General features: G+C 38.4%; 1 protein-coding gene across 15 annotated transcripts in view; it reads left to right on the top strand.

Annotated features, from left to right (window-relative positions):
* The window catches only part of CEP192 (centrosomal protein 192), a 110,691-nt gene that overhangs the window by 59,983 nt on the left and 26,865 nt on the right, over nt 1-23,843 (top strand). For 13 of the 15 annotated variants that reach the window (XR_004969789.1, XR_004969788.1, XR_004969787.1 and 10 more), the window contains 14 exons: nt 2,549-3,470; nt 4,615-4,763; nt 6,086-6,316; nt 8,530-8,655; nt 8,938-9,081; nt 9,197-9,260; nt 9,676-9,815; nt 9,910-10,002; nt 10,516-10,634; nt 11,481-11,657; nt 16,282-16,372; nt 16,531-16,707; nt 19,560-19,820; nt 21,215-21,330. Coding sequence is in view for 11 of the 15 variants with exons in the window: in XM_036321115.1 (XP_036177008.1) it covers nt 2,549-3,470; nt 4,615-4,763; nt 6,086-6,316; nt 8,530-8,655; nt 8,938-9,081; nt 9,197-9,260; nt 9,676-9,815; nt 9,910-10,002; nt 10,516-10,634; nt 11,481-11,657; nt 16,282-16,372; nt 16,531-16,707; nt 19,560-19,820; nt 21,215-21,330 (2,810 nt within the window). In the remaining 4 variants the exon portion in view is untranslated. The remainder of the gene's footprint in view (nt 1-2,548; nt 3,471-4,614; nt 4,764-6,085; nt 6,317-8,529; nt 8,656-8,937; nt 9,082-9,196; nt 9,261-9,675; nt 9,816-9,909; nt 10,003-10,515; nt 10,635-11,480; nt 11,658-16,281; nt 16,373-16,530; nt 16,708-19,559; nt 19,821-21,214; nt 21,331-23,843) is intronic. The other 2 variants (XM_036321117.1, XM_036321119.1) reach the window with 2 other exon arrangements.

Here is a 23,843-nt window from a genome sequence, read left to right as displayed (position 1 = left end):
GTGCTGGATCTATGCTCTGGGTATTCAGAAGGAGATAACAAAAAGTATGATTAGGGTGTCGATAGGGGGATAGTAATGTATTGAAGCCATCTTTTTCAGGGATACTTAGACTTAGGCAGGGAAGAAGCAGACAAACAAATGGGGGAAGGCAGGTACAGTGGGGCCTTGATTTACGAGTGTCTCAACTAACAAGTTTTTTGAGATACGAGCCGTCTCTCGGCCGATTTTTTGCTTTGAGTTGCGGGCTAAAATTCAGATTATGAGCCAGCTTCAGATACCCCACCACTAGTTGGCGCAGCAAATGTCACAGTGAACGCCACAACCTCAGCCCAGCATCACGTGTCTCACTCGTTCACTTTTGATTTGACATACGAGTAATTTGAGTTATGAGCTCTGTCATGGAACGAATTAAACTCCTAAGTCAAGGCCCCACTGTAATTGTAAGTACAGGCTGCATTTGAGGGACTCCCAAGAAGTTTGGAATGGCTGCAGTGAATCATGTACTTGGGGCAAAGAGGAGAGGCCAAACCAAGAAGCATCATAGATGTAAAATTTGTGATTTTGAAGGTTCTTAAGCAGAACACTGACATGATCTGTGTTGATGTTTTCAAAGCTCATTGCAGTAGCAGTATGGAGGAGTCATTGAGAGGGGCAAGATGAGGACCATTTCACTGAAAGCTGTCTTTTGAAAATTTTTTATTATTATTTTTTTAATTTAAATTCTTTACTGTTTGAAGTATTACATATGTCTCCTTTTCCCCCCATTGACCTCTCCCCGGCCCCTCCCACCTCCAGCACATGCCCTCACCCCCCTACTGTTTGTGTCCATTGGTTATGCTTATATACATGCATACAAGATCTTTGGGTGATCTCTTACCCCCAACCCCTGGCTTCCCTCTGAGGTTTGACAGTCTGTTCGATGCTTCTATGTCTCTGGATCTATTTTTGTTCATCAGTTTATGTTGTTCATGAAAGCTGTCTTTTAGATGATGCTTTTAGATGTTGAGTCTCTATGTTCTTAGCATAGTGGTTAAGGGCTGAGTTGTGCAGTCTGATGGCTTCTCTGCTACTTTCAGACAGATACAATCTCCCCAAGCTGTTTCTTCATCTGTAAGGAGGGACAGTGATGTGAGAACAGGGCTTGGGAACGTATCACTGAATACATATAGGCTCTTGTTATTTTTATTGATTGATTGATTAAGTGATGGATGGATGGATGGATGGATGGATGGATGACTGGCAAATAATTTGTTTATCAGAGTCTTTGTTTCTAAAGTTTTGATCCAGGAGAAATTTTCAGACCAAGTACCAAAAATAATCAATGAGGTTAAGTGCATCTTAAGTTGTGTGTAACAATTGTGGATGTCACCCCTAAGGTGATGCATTATAAAGAAATGAGTATATTAACATTGACTAGGGCTATTACTTCATACTTAAGAAAACAGAACCACATAACTTAGATATTTGAAAAGACTTTGGTGCTCATAAAAATTATCATTTTTAAATATGATAGCAGTATCTATATATATAAAAGTGTAATATGCAAATCTACTGGTCGGCGGAACAACCGGTGAGCTATGACATGCACTGACCACCAGGGGGCAGACGCTCAATGCAGGAGCTGCCCACAGGCCCCAATGTCCTGATTGGGGCCTGCCTGCTGACCTCTTGGTTCTTCCTCCTAGCAGGCAGACTCCGATTGCCTGATGGGGAACGAGGAACCGGGGGTGGGTGGTGATGGACGCAGGCAGCACTGGGGCCCTGATCGCCCTGCCAATTGCCCCCCACACACAGGGCACTGGCAGGGAGTGGGACCGGCTGCCAAGGAAGATTGGCCCTGATCGCAGGCCAGGCCTAGGGACCCTACCCATGCACGAATTTTGTGCGCCGGGCCTCTAGTAGACAAATAATGTGGGTGGGGGAGAGAGCCTTTGAACTGGTTTTCTGTTGATTCTTAACCTCATGTTGATGTAATTTGAAAGCTTGCTCACTGCCCCCCCCCCGCCCTATTCCTTTGTTACTAATTTACTTACATTTTTATTGTACAGTTTAGAAGGAAAAAATTCCTTAAATTTTACAAAATTAGTTGTCTCTTGTCCTTTATGTAAATTTTTTCAGAAATAGAATTGGTATTCTATTTCTGAACCGGTTGTTCCGCCGACCAGTAGATTTGCATATTACACTTTTATATATATAGATACTGCTATCATATTTAAAAATGATAATTTTTATGAGCACCAAAGTCTTTTCAAATATCTAAGTTATGTGGTTCTGTTTTCTTAAGTATGAAGTAATAGCTCTAGTCAATGTTAATATACTCATTTCTTTATAATGCATCACCTCCTCTTTAATCTCCTCATAATTATTTCTATAAAATAATGAATGCAAACTTTTTAAAAACTTAATCCTGCGTTTCATAGCTGCCAAACTACATTTTTTTGTGTGTAAGCAGACTTTTTTCAGAGTTAACATTGTTTAGGTCTGTTTATTATGTTGTTTGGATTTGTAATAATCTATGGATTATTTCTAAAAAATTTTTGTCACGCAGAGTGATATCACCAGTGAGTTGAGCACCACAATTATTCGAGGAAGTCCAATTCCACCAGAGGAACAGGCTGTGGAAAAGTTGAGAGAAAAAGATTCATTTCAAGGTAGAGGAAGAGAAACATTGTCACATATTATCCAGGAAAAGTCAGATACAGAAAAAATGACTGAAACTACTTCTCTGAGTAGCAAACCTGAAGATGTAAAACCTACATTTAGATTTAGTAAAGATCTTTCCTCAAAAAGTGAAGATCTATCGGAAACCACTGCCACCGGTTTGACTACAAACTCCAGTGAATTGGACCAAATCAGCCTGGCTCATCTGAGCAAGTCAGGTCTCAGGCACCCGATTGTGTCAGCATTGCCACGCCTCCCTTTGACACTCCAGGCATCTGGGAACGAAAGTGAGAGAGTAACTCCAGAAGATACGGCAACTACCAACAGTGCATTGAGTGGCCAGGTTCCTCATCAGATGGCCTCTGGAAGCCAGTGTGCCTCTATTCCCAGCTCTGTGGTTTATGGCTCTGCTCTCGACATGCAGCACATGCCCACCTCAGTTCCTGCACTGTTGGCTCGACATTCTTTAGCCACAGCTCCCTTTGCCCAGCAGTATTTGAGAACACTACCTGCAGCTGGAAATGCTGCTTTGCCTCCGTGCTATACTGGCAGCACCACCGTCTGTGGGTTCTCAGGAAGCTGTTCTTATCCTGCTGTCACAGGCGAGCACGTTCCGAACTCTGTGGCTGTGGACATTTGTCTAGGACAAAATATCACCTCTGGATTGATGGGTTCTTCTTCCCTTTGTAACCCATATTCTAATACCACACATCAGAATCTTCTAACTACAGCAAAATCTTTTCCTGTGCAGTCTGTTGGTGCAAATTATGGCATTGAGCCATGGGATTCAGGAATGATGTCAGGATTTGGTGAGATGCTTTTTCTGTTATTGCCTGTTGTTGCTTGCTATTACTTAAAATTGAGTTTTCTCAAATGACACCATAAAAAGTAGTTTTGTTTCAAGGAGATAATTATGGGCCTGAGTTTCTCATAAGTTTTTTCCTTTGTCCTGGAATTTGGAATATTTCTGGGCAACGGTCCCTGAAGTGGCCTTAGAAAAATATGAAAACTTATGTAGATGAAACTCCCAGTACCTTTGTCTTCCTGTCTGTTGTGTTCTGCACTTGTGTTCTGTTAGTCTTTCAACTGGGAAATGTCCAGTTTAGAGTCACCTCCCTACAGGAGTGAGTCTCCTTCCAGCTTTTAAGTCTTGGAGGCTTACTGTAGTGAGAGAGGGCACCCTTCCACTTCTGTCTGTAGTAGCGGAGCTGCCCCGATTCTCTTGTTGACGGTCACTCTGCTAAGCAGAGCTGGGTGCTGTGCTTTTTCTGACCCAGTACACACAGCCACTGGAGTGCTGTCTTTAAGGAAATTCCAGAGTAACTGCGTAAGGGTGGTGAAAAGACTGGTTGTATTAAAAATCCAAGTTAGAACCTCTATCATTTCTTACTAGGTTAGGCAGTGGCTTATATTGGGGGGGGGGGGGGGGGGCGGAAGAGATTAGTAATAGGTAGTAACATCTGAGAGTTGATTAGCTTTAAATTGTGAGCTTGATCAGTTTTAATTGTTCTTATTCTTTGGCTGATTCAGCAAGAAATAATTATTGGCCAACCTATTCTGAGGCTTAGAGACTATCAAGGAGCCTGAAGACCTGGAGCACTTTATACCATACCTCTGGGCATAAACAAGTAGTCTTCTATAAAACTTCCATTTCACTAGCTGTGCATTTAATCAGGTATTCACTATAACTTGCATTTTTTAAAATACATATTTTTATTGATTTCAGAGAGAAAGGGAGAGGGAGCGAGAGATAGAAACATCAATGATGAGAGAGAATCACTGGCTGCCTCCTGCACACCTCCTACTGGGGTACACCCGCAACCCAGGCATGTGCCCTTACTTATGTGGGAATCAAACCTGGGACCCTTTAGTCTGCAGGCCGATGCTCTATCCACTGAGCCAAACCAGATAGGGCATAACTTGCATTTTTGACTATGCTTTATCTTTACCCAGGGAATGTGAGGGTACCTGAGGAAGTGAAGTTTCCTCACGCTTGCTGTGTTGGTATTGCTTCACAAACCCACCTTAGTGTACTTAATCCAACCACCCACTGGCTGCAGGTCAGCATAGGAGTTCTCAGTGTTAGTGTTAACGGTGAAAAGGTAAGTTTTTATTAACTTTCTCTTTTGACTTAACAATTGCATTATGATTAATGCTGGATTTCTTTTTTGTCTAGTACGTCCTTTTATACTGGGAGTATGTCCCTCTCCTTATACCTTGTACAAAATCATTGGAATGGTATCTTTCTTGGTCCCTCTTTTGTTGTAATACTTCTGGTATAAGAGGTGAAATCTGAATGTGTTTCTCATTTTATGCCAGTTATTATTTAATTAATCATTATATTTCATTGTTATTTATTTATGAAATTATGTATATGTCCTTTTAGTGCTATTATTTAAACCACTGAAAGCTCTTGAGTTTCTAGTTTTGTTAAATGTGATTGAATATAAGTTACTGTCATTTATCAAAAAAACAAGTTACTCTTAGGGCCCACACCTTTAGTAGTCTTTTTGACTAATTTATTATGTTTTTACATGATGTTTTGAAATACCTGGAAATACAATTTTAACATTAACCCATAGTGAGGATCTCTCACATGATCAGTAACAGCTGTCATAGTTCTAGAATATAAACCTCCTCTTATGATTGCGTATCAATGAGTAGGGAGGGTGGGAAATATGGACAGCGGCACCTGTTCTGTAATATCCTGATTTTGCAACTGCTACTTGCAGACCAGCATTGGTGGTCTACTCTCCCCTATTACATCCTAGTAATAGCCTTTTCCTGGTAAAATATGACGGTCTCTACCCTACTCTCCTTTTTTTCCTAGCTTATACCCTCTGCTTTCATATCCTGAGGTTAGAGGAAAAGCAGGTAGTTGAAGGAAAGGGTTGAGGATAGAAGGTGGTGAGATTGAAGGCCTTCTCAGGAAGCAGTGTTGTCTCTGGAAGTGGGGGTAGAAAAGATGATCCCCATTTACAGTGAGTGAGAAGGGAGGGTTTGGAGCAAATCACAATCATAGACTTGGAGGTGTGACAAGGAGTATTAGAGATCAGTCTAACCATCCTGCATTGTACCAAAAACTAGGTCCGGGGGCCATGTGCAGGGCTGTGAAGTACTGCAATTTTCAGTTTCCTTTTCAAGGAAAGGGTGGGTATCAAAAACTGTGTTTGCTTTAAAATAGACTATGGGCCATGAATTCAACCTATCTTCATAAGGTTTCACGAGTTTGACTAATTGTACTCTACAGATAATGAGTTATACGACTTGGATATTTTTGAGAGGTAATATATGTCTAGGTTTGGTAGTTCAAGTGACTGGGGAAAAGGATCTTAAAACTAGTTGATTCTACTTCTTGATTTTCATTGTGAAGCCATTTGTTAACAAACCATGTGGCTCTTTGTTTCTTTGTTTTTTTATTAAGGTGGATCTTTTAGCATATCCTTGTTTAGTTTTCAAGAATAAAGTCATCATAAGACCTCATGCCACAGAAGAGATAAAAGTACTTTTCATACCATCCGATCCTGGGATTTTCAGATGTATATTCAGTGTTGCTTCTTGGCCATTTACAGCAGATGCTGAGACAGTAGTCCAAGCAGAAGCCTTGGCAAGCAGGGTCATTCTCACCGCTATTGCTGAGACCCCTGTGATCGAGGTAACTATTTGTAAGCGGGTCTTTTAATGAAGTCAATATAACCTTAAAAGTAATATTTAGTAAAAAAATGAATTTGTGAGTAAATGTGCCACAAAGTTCACTTCCAGCTAAGCATTAGTTCTTAATATCTTCTTATTCCAAAATTTAAAATTATTTCTGTTGTTTTACAGAAACATGTATATATTTGCTCAGATGTTTATAAAGCAAAGTGTAGCATTAAATCTTATTTTCAAACCTTATATTCATTTTATAATTTGATATTCACTTAGGAAAGTGCTATGTTCATATTATTCTTTCTTTTCTGTACCTGAAGACTATTTGCCAGCTGAAGAAATTTCTCTTCTGTAGTCCTCTATTTTCTAGAAGTGAAAGAGATAAGGTCTAGCCTAGTTGGGATAATGGGGCAGTTACCGTGTTCTATGCCTCTTTAGGACAGTGGCACTCAACTTTGGCTGCACATTAGAATCCCACTGGTGTTTTGTTTGTTTGTTTTTATTGATTTCAGAGAGGAAGGGAGAGGGAGAGAGAATCATTGATCAGCTGCCTCCTGCACTTTGGGGATTAAGCCTGCAACCCATGTATGTGTGCTGACCGGGAATCGAACCATGACCTCCTGGTTCATAGGCTGACATTCAACCCCTGAGGCCCTTCGGGCCGGGCTCCACTGGTGCTTTTTTAAAAATTGAATTTATTGGGGTACAGGTTTCAAGTGTACAACAAAACATCATTTGTACACTGCTCATGCACCCATCTCCCCAAGCATAGTCTCTTTCTATCCCCATTTTCGCCCCCTTTGCCCACCTCTACCTACTCCCACTCCCTTTCCCTCTGGCTATCACCACACTGTTTTCTGTATCTTTTAGTGATACATATTTTTTTTCTTTTTCTTTTTTCCCCCCTCTTAATCCCTTCATCTTTTTTCATCTGGTCCCCCCAAACTCCCTCCCATCTGATAGCTATCAGTATGTTCCATTCCTCTGTTTCTATTTTGTCAGTTCATTTTATTAGATCCCACATATAAGTGAGATCATGTGGTATTTGTCTTTCTCTGACTGGGTTATTTCGCGTAGCATAATAATATCCAGGTCCATTCATGCTGTGACAAAAGGTAAGATTGCCTTTTTTTTTTTTTCTGGCCAAGTATTCCACTGTGTAAATGTACCATAGGTTTTTTATCTCCTCATCTACTGATGGGCACTTGGGCTATTTCCAGTTCTTGGCTATTGTAAATAATGCTGCAATGAACATAGGGGTACAGATAATCTTTCGAATTAATGTTTTAGGTTTCTTTGGATATATTCCCAAAAGTGGGATTGCTGGGTCAAAAGTCAGTTCCATTTTTAATTGAGAAAACTTTATACTGTACCAGTCCGCATTCCCACCAACAGTGTACGAGGGTTCCCTTTTCTCCACATTCTCACCAGCACTTGTTGTGTGTTGCTTTATTGATGATAGTCATTCGGACAGGAGTGAGGTGATATCTAATTGTGGCTTTAATTTACATCTGTCTGATGATTAGTGATGTCGAGCAGTTTTATCATGTGTCTATTGGCCATCTCTATATCCTCTTTGTAAAAGTATCTATTCAGGTCCTTTACCGATTTTTTAATTGGGTTGTTTGTCTTCTTGGTATTGAGTTGTATAAGTTCTGTATATATTTTGGAAATTAACCCCTTATCAGATGTATCATTGGCAAATATGTTCTCCCATTCAGTGGGTTCCCTTTTCATTTTGTTGATGGTTTCTTTTGCTGTGCTGAAGCTTTTTAGTTTGATGTAGTTTGTTTATTTTTTCTTTGTTTCCCTTGCTCTAGGTAGGAGATATATCGGCAAAAATATTGCTACCAGAGATATCTGAGACTTAACTGCCTATGTTTTCTTCTAGGATTTTTCTGGTTTCATGGCTTACATTTAAGTCTTTTATCCATTTTGAGTTTATTCTTGTGTTAGATTGTTTTAAGATCTAAGACTTTTCAAAGTAACAGCAGCTAAGTGTTGCTTTGTTCTGTACAATATTTGAGTAATAGACTAACAAAAAGAATTTAACATTAATTTTTTTAGAAATAGCAATGGTAAAATAGCCTGGGGAAACTTAGGTAAGTTTACCTTTAACGCTGACTCTTGTGGCTGAAAGGGCAGTGATATGAACATATGTTGTGATATTTATTAATACATTGCTTTTTATAAATTAGTCCCTTTTTTTTTCTTAATTAGGTAGAAACAGAAAAGAAAGATGTTCTTGATTTTGGTGACTTGACTTATGGTGGCTGGAAAGCTCTCCCATTAAAATTGATAAATAAGACACATGCCATCGTGCCAATCAGACTTATTATTAATGCTGTAAGTACTAACGTACAGTAAGAAACCGGTTTACAGAGCACATTGATTTTGAATTCTAGACACTGCTAATATTATTCTTTGTTAATTTTTCTTTTATGAAAGTAAATTTTTAAAAATCTTTGTTGTTGAAAGTATTACAAATGTCCCCTTTTTTCTCCCAGTGACCCCTTATAGTCCACGCCCGCCCTCAACAGTAAATTTTTTTGTTAAAGATTCTTTCAACAAGTTTAATGTTTTACCAGCTTTGGCTTTATTGAAAATGATTCTTCTACTTCTGCACAGAATGCCATAGCCTGGCGTTGCTTCATGTTTTCCAAGGAACCCGTCCGTGCTTCGATGAGAGCTGCTCCTTATGCTGATGCGATTGCTCAGCTGGCAGCTCCTTCTGTGATCAATCACATGATGCCCGCCAGTTACGATGGACAGGTAAGCTAGGTGTTTTAGAATTAAAAGGGAAGTTAAGTTTCCAAACTACTTTTCTTTCATTAAGATTTTAATCTTAATGCCAGTATTCACTTAATTTTTAAATTTTATTTTACAGGATCCTGAATTTTTTATAATTTGGGTTCTTTTCCATAGTCCAAAGAGACACATCACTTCTTCAGGTATCATTTTTATGTTTTGTCAGAATTCCTTTACTCTGTACCTGAATAAATTAAAAAGTTGAGGCTTATTTCCTTTATCAGTAAATATGAATACTTTGAGTAACTTGTCAAATATTTTATGTTGTTTTAAAAATGGGGCAGAGATCATGGTCTTTGGGGTTAAATCCTTATAACTGTGGCTAACTCAAGTAAACTGAAAACTTTTTGGGATCTTTTCTGTTAATTGATTTGATCATATCTACCAATTGGATGTTTTCCCTTTTCTTCTTTTTTTCCTCCAATTATTTTTATTTTTCTTTGTTCTTTAAAATAGTATCTTACTTAAGATTTCTTATGACCCCTGAGGGCATAATGTTTGACCACTCATGGCATTTAGAATTAAATAACTCTGAACTAAAAGAATGAACTTTTATAGAGATTCTGGACTCAGCAGAAGAATTCTTGGCAAGAGTTGATATAGAAGTTGATAGCCCAAACCCTACGCCAGTCATTAAAAGTGTTGGTCTTCGAGCCAGAACAGGAATTGCTAGGATACATGCTCCAAAGGACTTACAGGTACCCAAAACTCTTTGCCATTATTTTATGTTCAGGTTGGTCTAATTGTAATTGTGACAGTTTTTTAAAATGCCTGTTTTATCCCATCCTCTAGACTATGCATTTGTTTGCCAGTGTGGCTTCCTCAACAAAACAGCACTTACCCTTGAAAAATGCTGGGAATATTGATGTTTACTTAGATATCAAGGTAAGAATTTGTGTCAGTGCTATGACATAGTATTTCCTCAGTCTGTGAGACTGAAGGTACTATGCTACCTTCCTTGTCAGAGTGCCGTGGGATCAAATGGAAGAGTCTGCAAATGCTCTAAATGCTGGGTGTTACACTAGTATACAATAGATGATAAGGACTTTATATAATGTTTCATATATAAGAACCAGGTTTTTGATTAGTTCCTGAAAAATGTGTGTTCTCCTTTTCCTAGGTAGAATTGGAGAAATAGACATTATTTCTGAATCATGTGGTTGAGTAAGTGGGTAGGGTTTTAGTGACCAGGAATTAAGAATAGGGTAGAAGATAAAGTTTGCTATGGGAGATGAAGGAGAAGGAAATATCCTGACAAGCTGGGACAGTGATGGATGAGGAGGAGGGAGAAATAACCTGTCTTAGTAAATGAAAAAGACACATAAGACAAAGAGAGTAACTGAATAAAAGCCATATTTGTATAAACCGGCATTCAGTTATAATTATATAAATATTTAGATCCCAGATCAAGGAAGTCACTTTTCAGTGGTTCCAGAGACTCTATTCCTTAAACCTGGAGAAGAACACGAAGTTATTGTTTCATTTACTCCCAAGGATCCCCAAACCGCTGAGGAAAGGTAATACATAATTGTTTATAATGAAAAGTTTTTACTCTTTTCAAGTTCCTACTCACTTAACTCGGATATGCTTCAGTTCACAGCCTGAATGACAGAATACACATTTTACCTCACTTATCAGATAATAGCTCTGTCTTACCTCTTTCATTTAACCTTAGAGTTTCTTCCTCTATTTACTAAAAAAAACCTTCTTTTAAGCCTATTGACTAGAAATCTAAAAGTCCTATATCCAAGTATATTTTGACAAAAGTAAATAATAGAATTTTAGTCTTGATGTTTCTCATTAACTTTTTTTTCTCTTTCCAAGGAAACCATTGGTTGACCTTGTCTGTTGTTAGTTTAAAATACTTTTCTTCACCCCTTCTCAGTGCCTGCGACTTTTTGGCACCCAAGCCATAAATGAGTGAATAACACCATTGTTTCTAGGATTTGAACTTGCTTGATAAACCTAGTGCAGTACTTAGCATGTAGTCCTGAGACACATGACCTATCTCCTGCCTGGGTTACTGAATCCTTAGAGGGCTAGTCTGCTACTCTGGCCTGCAGCACTTGCCCCCAACGTCACTGGGTTAACTCTTTCATCTCAGAAGCTTCCTCACCTCTTCTTAAAGTCCTCGTAAATAGTATTTAGTAGTGTCCCTATTTAGTTAGCCCCTTGACCACCTAGTAGATGGCATTGTGACAGTCTCTGTCCTTATCTGTAGTCTCCTCTATAAAATAACCTCTAATGATGGGAAGGGCATTGTATCCTCGGCACCCTGCTCAGTCTCATGGACAAAGGAAACATGTAGGAAGTAGTTGCCAAAAGAATTCTGGACATTTAACTTAATTGGTTTTCTTTGTCAGGATCTTGAAAATATTTGTGCAGCCATTTGGACCTCAGTATGAAGTAGTGTTAAAAGGTGAAGTAGTTTCCTCAGAAAATAAACCTCTAGCACCTGGATCTGGCTGCTCAGACACCCCGTCCATTTTATCCAACAAGCAGTTTCTGGCTTGGGGAGGTGTCCCTCTGGGCAGAACACAGTAAGTATGCACATAGCAGCCTCTGCTGCGATCTTGCTGTCACCTCCCAGTGTGATTCCCTCCTGTGTTATGACCATGTTAATATTTTTAGAATTGAGTAAAGCTGTCTTATCGTCCTTAATCTTCCTGTCATGAATTCAAAATTTTTAATTTAAATTTCCACCTGTTTTTATTTTTTATTTATTTATTTATTTTTTATATATATTTTATTGATTTTTTACAGAGAGGAAGGGAGAGAGATAGAGAGTCAGAAACATCGATGAGAGAGAAACATCGACCAGCCGCCTCCTGCACATCCCCCACCGGGGATGCACCCGCATCCAGGCACATGCCCCTGACCGGAACCGAACCTGGGACCCCTCAGTCCGCAGGCCGACGCTCTATCCACCGAGCCAAACCGGCTTCGGCAAATTTCCACCTGTTTTTAAATGCAATCTAAAAACATAGGTTTCAATTTTCTTATGCTTTTTGGCGAATTCTTTGCTGATTTCCAAATGTAGGCAATTAAGAGTATCTTTGTTTCTTCTCTGGAAAGCACTATGAAAAGGTAGGAAGACATTCTTTTTAAGGAATTTACAAATTAGTTGGTGAATGCTTTGTACTGTACAGTGAAGGGTATAAGGGGTCTCTAATAGAATAGATATATTCTCTTATAGGTTAATGTGAATTACATCTCTAATTTTATTTTTATATTTATTTTGATTATACATATGGATAACTGAATAATAAAATTAATTGGCATATAACGTGTAGTATGTATAGTAATATTTTCCCTTCCTGAGTTTAGCAACATAGATAAATTTTTTTACGAACCTCATATCAGTAAAAATTTCTAATTAATAACCTATGTAATTATTAAACCTAAATGTTTACTCTTTTGTAATTTTACACTTTTGTGTTTATCCTAAATGTTTTACCTATACATTTCTATGGTACCTGAGAGATAAAGTTCTGGCTGAATCTACTACAGGTGTGAACAAATTACTTCTTTAAAATTATAGTTTTGTCAGTGCAAAAAGGATCTAATTGAACTTCCTTACTTTAAATATATTTTTATTAATTTTAGAGAGGAAGAGAGAGAGAGAGAGAGAGAGAGAGAGAGAGAGAGAGAGAAACATCAGTGATGAGAAAGAATTATTGATTGGCTGCCTCCTGCATGCCCCCCACTGGGGATGAGCCCACAACCCAGGCATGTGCCCTGACCGGGAATCAAACTGTGACCTCCTGGTTCATAGGTTGATGCTCAGCCACTGAGCCACGCTGGCTGGGCTGAACCTCCTTACTTTATAGAGTTCATACCTTTGCTTAATCACTCACGTAGACACCTGTACTTGTTTTGTTCCAAAAGCAGTTTTCCAAAGGAAACAGTAACATAAAAACAGTTAAGTGAGAAATTACTTCTGTGGGAAATTGAAGCAGTCATCATAAAGGTAGCCCTTGAGGTCTTGATGGGAGACCTTGTACACTTGCCTTAATGTGAGTCTTGGGCTTGTTTCTGACACAAGTCACAGTATTCAGAGGTTAAGAGCAAAGCAGTTACTATGTGAGAGAGCATAGCCATTCCTGCTACAGACTTTAGAGAGATGTTTCTTCCAGGGGTTCTTTTAAAGAGAAAGTTGTATAATGCAGTGAATCTCAAGGAAAAACAATTTCACAGTGAATACTGCATCAGGACTAGACGTGCACACCTGAACTCCCAAGTGAAGGCATTCTCCGGGTGCTGAGCATGTGGTGGTTTGATTTAGAAATCCCTCAGGCACCTGGAAGAATGTGCAGACTGCATGTTCTTTAAGCAGCTCTCTGTAAAGGTTTCTCTCAGCTATAGACTTTTCAAAATCCTGAATGACAGTGGGTATGAGGTACTACGCCCTCTTCAGTAGTTCCTGTGTTGTTGGTTATATGTGCTATATGTTTTTTGAAGCCAGTTAAGAGGGATTCAGGATTGACACTGATGTTGAAAGGAAGGTCTGAACAAGGACATGTGCCTATAGAGAAGGTTTTTCCTATTCTGTACAGTTGAACCTGAACAGTGTTTGAATGCCAAAATTGCCGAGACCGGTTTGGCTCGGTGGATAGAGCGTCGGCCTGCGGACTGAGAGGTCCCGGGTTCGATTCCGGTCAAGGGCATGTACCTGGGTTGCGGGCATATCCCCAGTGGGAGATGTGCAGGAGGCAGCTGATCGATGATTCTCTCTCATCGATGTTTCTAGCTCTCTATCTCTCTCCCTTCCTCTCTGTAAAAAATCAATAAAATATATTTAAAAAAAAAAATAAATGCCAAAATTTTTCTCAAAACATTAATCTGCGGTTGCTCTAGTACTTGTACAAATAGTTGATTGAGACCTTTAAATCTGCGCTGTGCAAGATGGCCAAAAGAATGAAGCTGGTCAGCTCAGCCATTAATGTCCAGGTTAAAAACAAGAGGAAAATTAGCTCCAGTCTGCCCTAGCAATCACAGCTTATCTTACAGCTGCTTTTGTCCATGAAGTCAAAGGCAGAAGAAAGTCATTAAGAGCCATCATCATCCTTGTGTTTCTGACAGAATTTCCTACTTTATGATAGAATTTATGATGAATGATTAACGTGGTAGAGATGGCTGTGCGTAAAGTTCAGCTGCTCCTCAGATGCCATCCCATCCTGAAATCTCCCCTCCTCGGCTAACACAAAGTTAACATATGCTGTCCTTTTTAAAATCAGAAATTACATTAGTTAAGTTGAAAGCAGAGGCGCTGTTTTGATGCGCTTTTGGACTTGTCAGCAGCATTTTCCCTCAGCCTTTTCCTATGTGAAGGGCCTTCAGGCTGTCCGTTACTTGACTTCATTTCCTCATGGAGATTCACAGAGTTCTTCTAATCTAACAGATGTGTGAGTAAGTCACATGCCAGTGCAGGGAACTAACCCAAAAAGCCTTTTGTATCCCCAATTTACAGGAGTTGGTTAGGGTCTTAACTCAGCCTGGAGGAGCTTGCCAATCCTGTGAGAATAACTCTATCTTAGTTGATGATACACCACATGGATGGCTAAAAGTGGGCTTTTGTGAAAGTAACAATTCCAAAGCATTAAATGGATGTATTTAGTACAGCGCCTAGCTAAATTATAGATTTGCGTTTCTTTATTTCTCCTCAGCCCCTGTCTTGATGTCCTGCAAAGAACAATAATTTTTCCCATCACAGATAGCTCCTGCTACTCCTCTGTAAATGTTGCAGCTGAGTTCTGCTTAGAAAATAATCTTATTTTCTTTTCCACCATGAAGTGTTCCAGGAGGCAGACAGAGGCTGTGTCTCAATAGTTACTCAGAGAGGACTTATAAAAATGGATGGGAGATGCTGCTGCCCTACTGGGTGCTCTTCCTGCGAGATACTTGCCTTGTAGAAGAATGTGCTTTTTGGAAAAGGGAGATCTGAAGTGAGCTCTTCATCCAAGAATGGAGAAAAATTAAATAATTTGGGGGGCAATATTCTCATTGAGTTAATGGGTTTTTGCCTCAGTTGCAAATAGGAATGATAATTAATAAAATTATATTTTCTGTGGGTAAAGTGGTCCAACTTGATATTTCATTCCAACTTGATATTTTTAGATTTCTAAAGTTCTGTAGTTTTCCATATTTTATTTGCTCATTCTAGTTTCTTATAAGTCTGCTTACATACTTTAGTTATTTGTTGATTAGGATGTTAATATTTTTTTTCTTATTTGTGTACAATCTTTATATAATAAAGGTGTTAACCCTTTGAATTTTTACAGCTCCTTTTAAAAATTAGACACTGAACCCCCCCCCCCCCCAATAGCTGTGCTATTTGAAAATGATAACTTTTTTTAAAACAAAAAAAGTAAAATTAAAACTTTTTAATGATTTTTTTTTCAGGTAAGTCTTTCCTAGTCAATGTACATGTGGAAGGCTTTTCTCGGGTTTGCTGATAGTCAAAGGTCTTAGATTTTATTCTGAGATAAAGTTCAGCTGCCTTCCCTTTGAACGCAGAGGGGACAAGGCATAGATCACAGCTTAAATAATTTAACTGCCAATCTTTAAAATTTGAGAAAAATAGAGATTTACTCATGTATTTATTCTCCAGCGACAAGAGGATTCATGTACTTTCAAAGATTGAAGGATTTTCTTCCAGTCAGCCAGCTGTTATTCATATGTCCATTCCACTTGCATTGTAACTTTTTAAAAGTAAGGTGAATTCAATGTACTGTTTAAAAGACTTTTGTGCAAATGAGCCTCTTAGAGTGAAAAACTTGGGCAGTTTGCCAGGGACCCCTTGTTTACTTGAAAGTGTGGTATTTGAGCCGAACATGGTATTGACTTAATGAATTTGTTAATCTGGATATTCATTTATTAATGTATTATAAGACAGATAATACCTATACATATAGTATAAATAATAAGGGCAGCTAAGGAGCTATAGTGGGAAAGAGATTAAACCAAAAAGCTTCTCTGATAAGGTGAGTCTTCAGTGTAAGCTTTCAGAAATGGAGAGTTCTAGGACCGGAGAGAGGATTCCAGGCTGCTAAAATGGCATGTGCAATCAGTCATCTCTAAACAAATTGGTTTTGGCTTTGTTTTTTATAATTGTAGCAATACCCATGAAGGAAAACCACATTTAAAATGTGTAATTGTTTTTAGGCTTCAGAAACTAGCTTTAAGAAATAATTCTACGTCCACAACCCAACACTTGCGACTGCTAATTAGAGGACAAGACCAGGACTGCTTTCAGGTGTGTAGAGTGCTTGGTTCTGTTCTGTTCTATGTTCTGTCCGATCCAGAACACTTAGCTATGCAGACTATTGTGTGTAGTCTGAAGAGTGTGTGTCAATGGTATGTTTTATTTTTGCTACTGCTTTGCTTTATGCAGTGATTATTTTTAAATTGTAGCTTCAGCACACTTTTGGTTCAGAAGAGCGATTAACTAGTAACTGTGAGATCAAAATTCGTCCCAAAGAAGACATTACCATCTTTGTATTGTTTACACCTACTCGATTATCTTGTATGTTGGCTAAACTAGAAATTAAACAACTTGGAATTCGATCACAGCCAGGTATTAAGTTCACGGTAAGATCATTTTATGCCTCTTTTCCTCCTGTGGAATTTATAACATGTTATAACTATTGATTTAATAGTAAATTTACATACTCTGATTTTTTACAAATCAAAATATTATTGTCTAAATTTATGAATTAGGGATTAATTATGTATATTTAGAATTGTCAGGTTACAAAAACAGCTACCATAGCATTCTTTTTAGTAACAATCTTTTCTAATGCTTTTAAGTTTAATTTCAGTTTGAGAATTTTGAGCTATACCTAACTTTCCAAGGACACATTTTTTTGGAAATGCAGATCAAACTTTGATACTGTCTTCCCAAATAAATTTTATTCATTCGATTAAAATTATCTATTGACACCATTTGCTAGACTCTGTTTCAGATACTAGGAATAAAAAGACAGGAGTTTTTTGTTTTTTTTTTAAGATACATATTTTTAAAAAATATATTTTATTGATTTTTTACAGAGAGGAAGGGAGAGGGATAGAGAGTTAGAAACATCGATGAGAGAGAAACACTGGATCAATATTTCTGAACACTGCCTCCTGCACATCCCCCACTGGGGATGTGCCCGCAACCCAGGTACATGCCCTTGACCGGAATCGAACCTGGGACCCTTGAGTCCATAGGCCGACACTCTATCCACTGAGCCAAACCGGTTAGGGCAAGACAGGAGTTTCTATATTTTATTTCCTCCCATCGTAATTTTTAAAAATGATTTCAAGTCATTTCTTCAGGTACATTGAAAACACTGAGAGATAAAAGTGAGAAGTCATTGAGGGAAGGAAAATAATCTCAAGCGTCACTAAAGTGCACACCTTAAAACCGCACAGTTGTTTGGCAGTGGCCTGGGGCTAAAATTTGGTTCATTTCCTAGTGTCAAAGAGGGAAAGTGATAAATTACAAGAAGAATAATAATACCTAAAAGGTTGTGGGTTTGTTTTTTTTAAGTTTTTAAAATAAAATAGATACTTAGGACATATCTAGCTTTATTTGATGCTGGAGCTAGACATGTTCTCTCCGGAGCGCTTCACTTGGCCCTGTGAGCTATGGTGGGCAAAATTGTTTAAAGATGTAAATGATCATTTTTAGAACTAACCTATTTACACATGAGCCCAGTCAGTGTATCTTTTAGACTACCCTGAATATATTTTAATTAGTTTCAGGTCTACTGGCCAAGATTTTGAGGTCATTCCTAAGCAGGAATTTCTGGTGCTTTAGGGCAGAACCATTTTATTTGACAGCCAATCAAACAGAAGTTCAGCTTGGTGTCCTCTTAAGACAAACTAGGGTCCTAGTGGGAGTCCTAGCAGAGGTAGATGCCTTCTGTCTTCACTGAGAGTTGGGCTGAATGGGACCTGAATGCACAAAATAATGGCTCTTATCTCACAAGAAGACTTAGACCATTAACTTTGTATCTTTGTGGAGATAAGTAGCCTGATACAGTGATGGAAGAGCACTTAACTCAGGGATAAAAGAATCAGGAACACCCCTGCTTCTGTGCTTCTCACTCACCCTGAAGCAGTCATTGAACTTGCACATGCTTCATTCCCTTATCCGAAATGCAATTAATGGTCACCCCGACTTCCTGGTTTGGTTCTGAGGAACAAATGAAATTATATATGCTTTGTATACAGCATGATGGGACTACAGTAAAAATGTGTTGATTTCAGTCTGAGTACATGCCAGGCACTACTTTTGATCATTATACGGATCACCACATTTTACTTCAGAACAACTGTCTGAGATCATACCACTGTCTCCATCCTACACATATGGAGCTGAGGCCTAGAGATGCCTTCCTGTGCATCTTACCCACCGCTTTGTGGTCCAGGACAGATTCACATTTAGGCTACCTGACTTGAGAGCACATGTTTATCTGTTGGACAGGCTCTCGGTGTTCATACTAGCTTTCCGTTCTCTAGTGCTGCAGAGCAGCAAAGCTCAACCAGAGGAATATTTGGCAATTTCTGGAGAGATTTTTGGTTGTCATAACTTGGATGGGAAGGGGTGCTTCTGGCATCTGGTGGCCAGAGGCCAGGGATGCAGCTCAACACCCTATAATGCACAAGACAGTCCTCACCATAATGAGTGATCCAAATCAAAATGTCCACAGTGCTGAGGTTAGAAACCCTGCTCTAGAGCAATAATAGTTTTTCCTGTTGAATCTTTGGATTTATTAGTATTAGTTAGATTTCATTTTATTTAATCATCCTTCTTAGCCTTTTATTCCGTAATTATTTGTAATTCCTTAGGCTTTGAAAATACAGGAAGAATGCTTACATTGAGTGTTTGAAAACTAATAGGGTTCCCCCAAAAACATTTCATTTAAAAAATTCAGAATACTGGAATCTTAAAAGAATTATACAGTAGACCCACATACTTTACCACTTAGGTGCTATAATTAATGTTTTGCTGTATTTTTTATTACATATTTAACCATCCGTAAATTCATCTAATTTTTAAATGCATTTCAAAGTAAATTACAAACATCAATCTGTTTCACTCTAAACACTTCTAAGTAAGCATATCTATACTATGCTAATCTTTATTATCTAAGTTTGGCTTTTATAACAATGAAATAATTATTCTTAGTATATTAAAATGAAAATAATTTTGTAGCTCTGTGATATGTTTTTCTTTTAAGATAGAGTCTTTAATATAATGCTGGACTGGAAGTGGGACAACTACTAGCCAAAGTACACAAAGAATAATAATTGTAATTGTAGTAATTCTAGTATATGTATTTTCTTCTCTGATGATAATTTAATCTTCTGCTTTCTGCTTATATAACAATAATTTTGAACACACACACACACACACATATACATTTATAAATATATATTTTTTGCACTTACAGATACCTTTGTCTGGATATGGAGGAACAAGTAATCTTATTTTGGAAGACGTTAAAAAATTATCTGACAGTTACATGGTAACAGTGAATGACTTAATACCTGGCAAAGAAAGTAGAATTGTTTTTTCTATTCGTAACACTGGCTCTCGGGCAGCTTTTGTAAAAGCTATAGGTTTTAAGGATTCTCAGAAAAGAGTTTTCCTGGATCCTAAAGTATTAAAGATTTTCCCAGATAAATTTGTTCTCAAGGAAAAAACACAAGAAGTAAGTTTTGCACTAAAAATATAAACTCACTTTTAGGTTAAATTAATAGTTGTGTATTTTATGGCTAAAAACTAAAAAAAAAAATAAAATTGAAATATATATAGGAATAGAAGTACAGTAAAACCTCAATATAATAGACTAATTTGGGCATGGGGGTATCTGTTAAAGCCAAAAGTCTATTATGTAATAAAGTAGATTTTCTGAATGCATATTTTAAAAATAGTTTCCCTGCTTTTACTTATGTAGACACTTCTGTGTAATTAAAATTAATTATGTGTGAATAGTTTAATTTTACAGAGAAGTTTTTTTTTAATATATTTTATTGATTTTTTACAGAGAGGAAGGGAGAGGGATAGAGTTAGAAACATCGATGAGAGAGAAACATCGATCAGCTGCCTCCTGCACACCCCCTACTGAGGATGTGCCCGCAACCAAGGTACATGCCCTTGGCCGGAATTGAACCTGGGACCGTTCAGTCCGCAGGCTGACGCTCTATCCCAGGGGTGGGCAAACTTTTTGACTCGAGGGCCACAATGGGTTCTTAAACTGGACCGGAGGGCCAGAACAAAAGCATGGGTGGAGTGTTTGTGTGAACTAATATAAATTCAAAGTAAACATCATTAAATAAAAGGGTACGGTCTTTTTTTTTTAGTTTTATTCATTTCAAACAGGCCGGATCCCGCCCGCGGGCCATAGTTTGCCCACGGCTGCTCTATCCACTGAGGCAAACTGGTTAGGGCAAGAAAAGTTTTTTATGTAATACATACTGTAATTTTAAATTTATACTGAATATATCTAGTAAATGCGTGCATTCACCAGTCACTGCAAGTAAACAAATGTACGTGCCTGGGGCATGGCTTATCACACCTGGGAGTATGGTATGGGAGGCCTGAGTTAAAACTGCTGTAGAAAGTCATACCACTGTAGAAACCAATTACCTTGCCTTGTGGTGTGATCACATGCTAATCTTTCAACCATTGTTTACGAGCAGTGACTCTTAAGATTTAAATATGTAGACTATAATTGGAGATATGTAATGTTTATTTATGTCTGCGAAATAAGTATTTTTTTCAACATGTGGCCTGTTTGTTAAAAATAATTAATGACAAAGAAATAACCTATTAATTATAAGCAAATCTTGGTTAAAAGCTTTCTCAAATTAAGAGGGTGTTAAGTTTCACTTATAACATATGGACTAGAAATTTTGTCTATTAAATCTGAAGTATGTTAAATTGAGGTCTGCAGAATCGAGTGTTACTGTACTTATCTTCTTGGAAATGCTGTACATATATATTCATGTCTATATTGATACTAGGCTCATAGAGAGTTTATTAAGAATGAAATAACTTACTAAAATATTTAATATTCAGTTTAATTTTTTTTCTTGGCATCAGACTGTTACTATAATATATCATCCATCAGAGAGAGATAGCAATTACAGAACCACAACAGAATTGTCAACTGTGTACTTCTTTGGTGGAGATGAAATTTCACGACAGCAGTATCGAAGGTAGGTTACTTATCTTAGACTAGAGGGCTGGTGCATGAAAATTTGTGCACTTGGGGGTGTTCTCTCAGCCTAGCCTGCACGCTCTCACAATCTGGGACCCCTCGGGTAAGGTCCAGATCCATCGCAGCATGGCTCTGGTTCCCTGGGCCTGCGGGCTGGGGGAGGGACCAAGAGGCCAGTCCGATGGCAGTATGGCTCTGGTTCCCCGGAGCCTGTGGGCGGGGGGAGGGACTCAGAGGCCAGTTCAATGGCAGCACGGCTCTGTTCCCACAGCTCCCTCCCGCTGCTGCACCACAGGCGGCCGGGACCCAGGACCGACTCCTGCCGTGGGCGGCCGGGACCCTAGCCTGGTGTTTGGTCATCCGTCCGGACGTTTAGGTCATGACAGACCCAGGCTCTTTATATATTAGGATGTTAATGGGGATTATTCAGTAGAAATAGTGAGGACTTAAATAATGGTTTGGGATTTGGAATTTATAGAACATGTTTCACTTGGTAAAATTTGTGTAGCTGATAAGAAGAAATGCCTGTAGGAAACTCATATGTATTCGCAATATTGTTTAAATACATCTGACTTATTTGGAATATTTCTGACAATGTTGTGAATTATTTGAAAGGAATTTTAGAAATGTGTGCGATGTTTAATATGGCTAACTAAAGTGTGCACTTCTAGAAAATTTGGTACACCTAGTTTACATATAGTTTACATATGCTGAAATGTCAGATTGAAGTATTTAAGTTTAGGTATTATTTAACATAGGTAACATTCTTGTATGCTGAATTCAGAGTTTTTATAAAATTTTGTTTCCTAAACTAGAAGACTAAATATTAAAAAAGTGTGAAGTTCATGATGTTTCATCTGTTAGTAGGAAATCATTAACACCCAGTAGGGAAGGGGTATATGCCTATATACTGTCTTTTCTTCTTCCAACCCTTGTGCTCTGCTGTGTTTTATTCTGGGGCATAATTTAGAAAATTTTGTTTTATTTTTAATCTGTTGAAGATTATTGGAAGGTTAAAAAGAGAGAGCATTGCCGAAGCCGGTTTGGCTCAGTGGATAGAGCGTCGGCCTGTGGACTGAAGGGTCCCAGGTTCGATTCCGGTCAAGGGCATGTGCCTGGGTTGCAGGCACATCCCCGGTGGGGGATGTGCAGGAGGCGGCTGATCGATGTTTCTCTCTCATTGAAGTTTCTGACTCTCTATCTCTCTCCCTTCCTCTCTGTAAAAAAATCAATAAAATATATATATATATAAAAAAAGAGAGAGCATAGTGATAAATTGCTACATGATGTTAGACCCAATTTGAAGAACTCAACTTTGAACCTGGTATTTTTTTTTTTTAAATGTATTTTATTGATTTTTTACAGAGAGGAAGGGAGAGAGATAGAGTTAGAAAAATTGATGCGAGAGAAACATCGATCAGCTGCCTCCTGCACACCTCCCACTGGGGATATGCCCGCAACCCAGGTGCATGCCCTTGACCGGAATCGAACCTGGGACCCTTCAGTCCGCAGGCCGACGCTCTATCCACTGAGCCAAACCGGTTTTGGCGAACCTGGTATTTGTAATTAAGTATTTTAGAGATAGAAACTGACATTGGAGAAATTAGATTACCAGCTTTTTTTTCTTTCCACTGGAATATAGAAGTCAAGGTATTATTTATTTATTTATTTATTTATTTATTTATTTATTTTATTTTTATTGATTTCAGAGTGGAAGGGAGAGGGATAGAGAAATAGAAACATCTATGTTGAGAGAGAATCACCAACTGGCTGCCTCCTGTACGCCCCGCACTGGGAATCAAGCCTGCAACCCAGGGATATGCCCTTGGCTGGAATCAAACCTGGGACCCTTCAGTCCACAGGCTCTACCCACTGAGCCAAACGAGCTAGGGCTATTTATTTATTTATTTATTTTTAATTTATTGCGAGAGAGAGAGAGAGAGAGAGAGAGAGAGAGAGAGAGAGATTGTTCTACCCATTTATGCATACATTGATTGATTCTTTTTTTATACACATATATTTTATTGATTTTTTACAGAGAGGAAGGGAGAAGGATAGAGAGTTAGAAACGTCGACGAGAGAGAAACATCGATCAGCTGCCTCCTGCACAGCTCCTACTGGGGGATGTGCCTGCAACCAAGGTATATGCCCTTGACTGGAATCAAACCTGGGACCCTTCAGTCTGCAGGCCAACGCTCTATCCACTGAGCCAAACCGGTTAGGGCTATATTTTTTTTTAAGGTATTGTTTTAGAACTTCAATTTGGCACAGATTTAGAATAATGAGATTTGTTTGTGAACATCTGGGTATTACAGAGAAATTTACATATCAGTTCTCACACATTAAAGATTCTCTAGAAGAGGCCAGGAAAATATAGTTACATGCTAATTTAAATGTCTTATTTGTGTCATTTCTTGGCATATTCTTTTTTTTTTTTTTCTGAGACAAATTTCTGTCACCAAGTCACCACAAATAATGAAAATGTAAGACCTGAAAATAATCTTATGCTTC

Source organism: Myotis myotis, unplaced genomic scaffold (assembly GCF_014108235.1).
Source record: "Myotis myotis isolate mMyoMyo1 unplaced genomic scaffold, mMyoMyo1.p scaffold_m19_p_9, whole genome shotgun sequence".
Classification (NCBI taxonomy): Eukaryota; Metazoa; Chordata; class Mammalia; order Chiroptera; family Vespertilionidae; genus Myotis; species Myotis myotis.
Note: the sequence above shows the minus strand (reverse complement) of the source record. Positions and strands in the feature narration are given on the sequence as shown.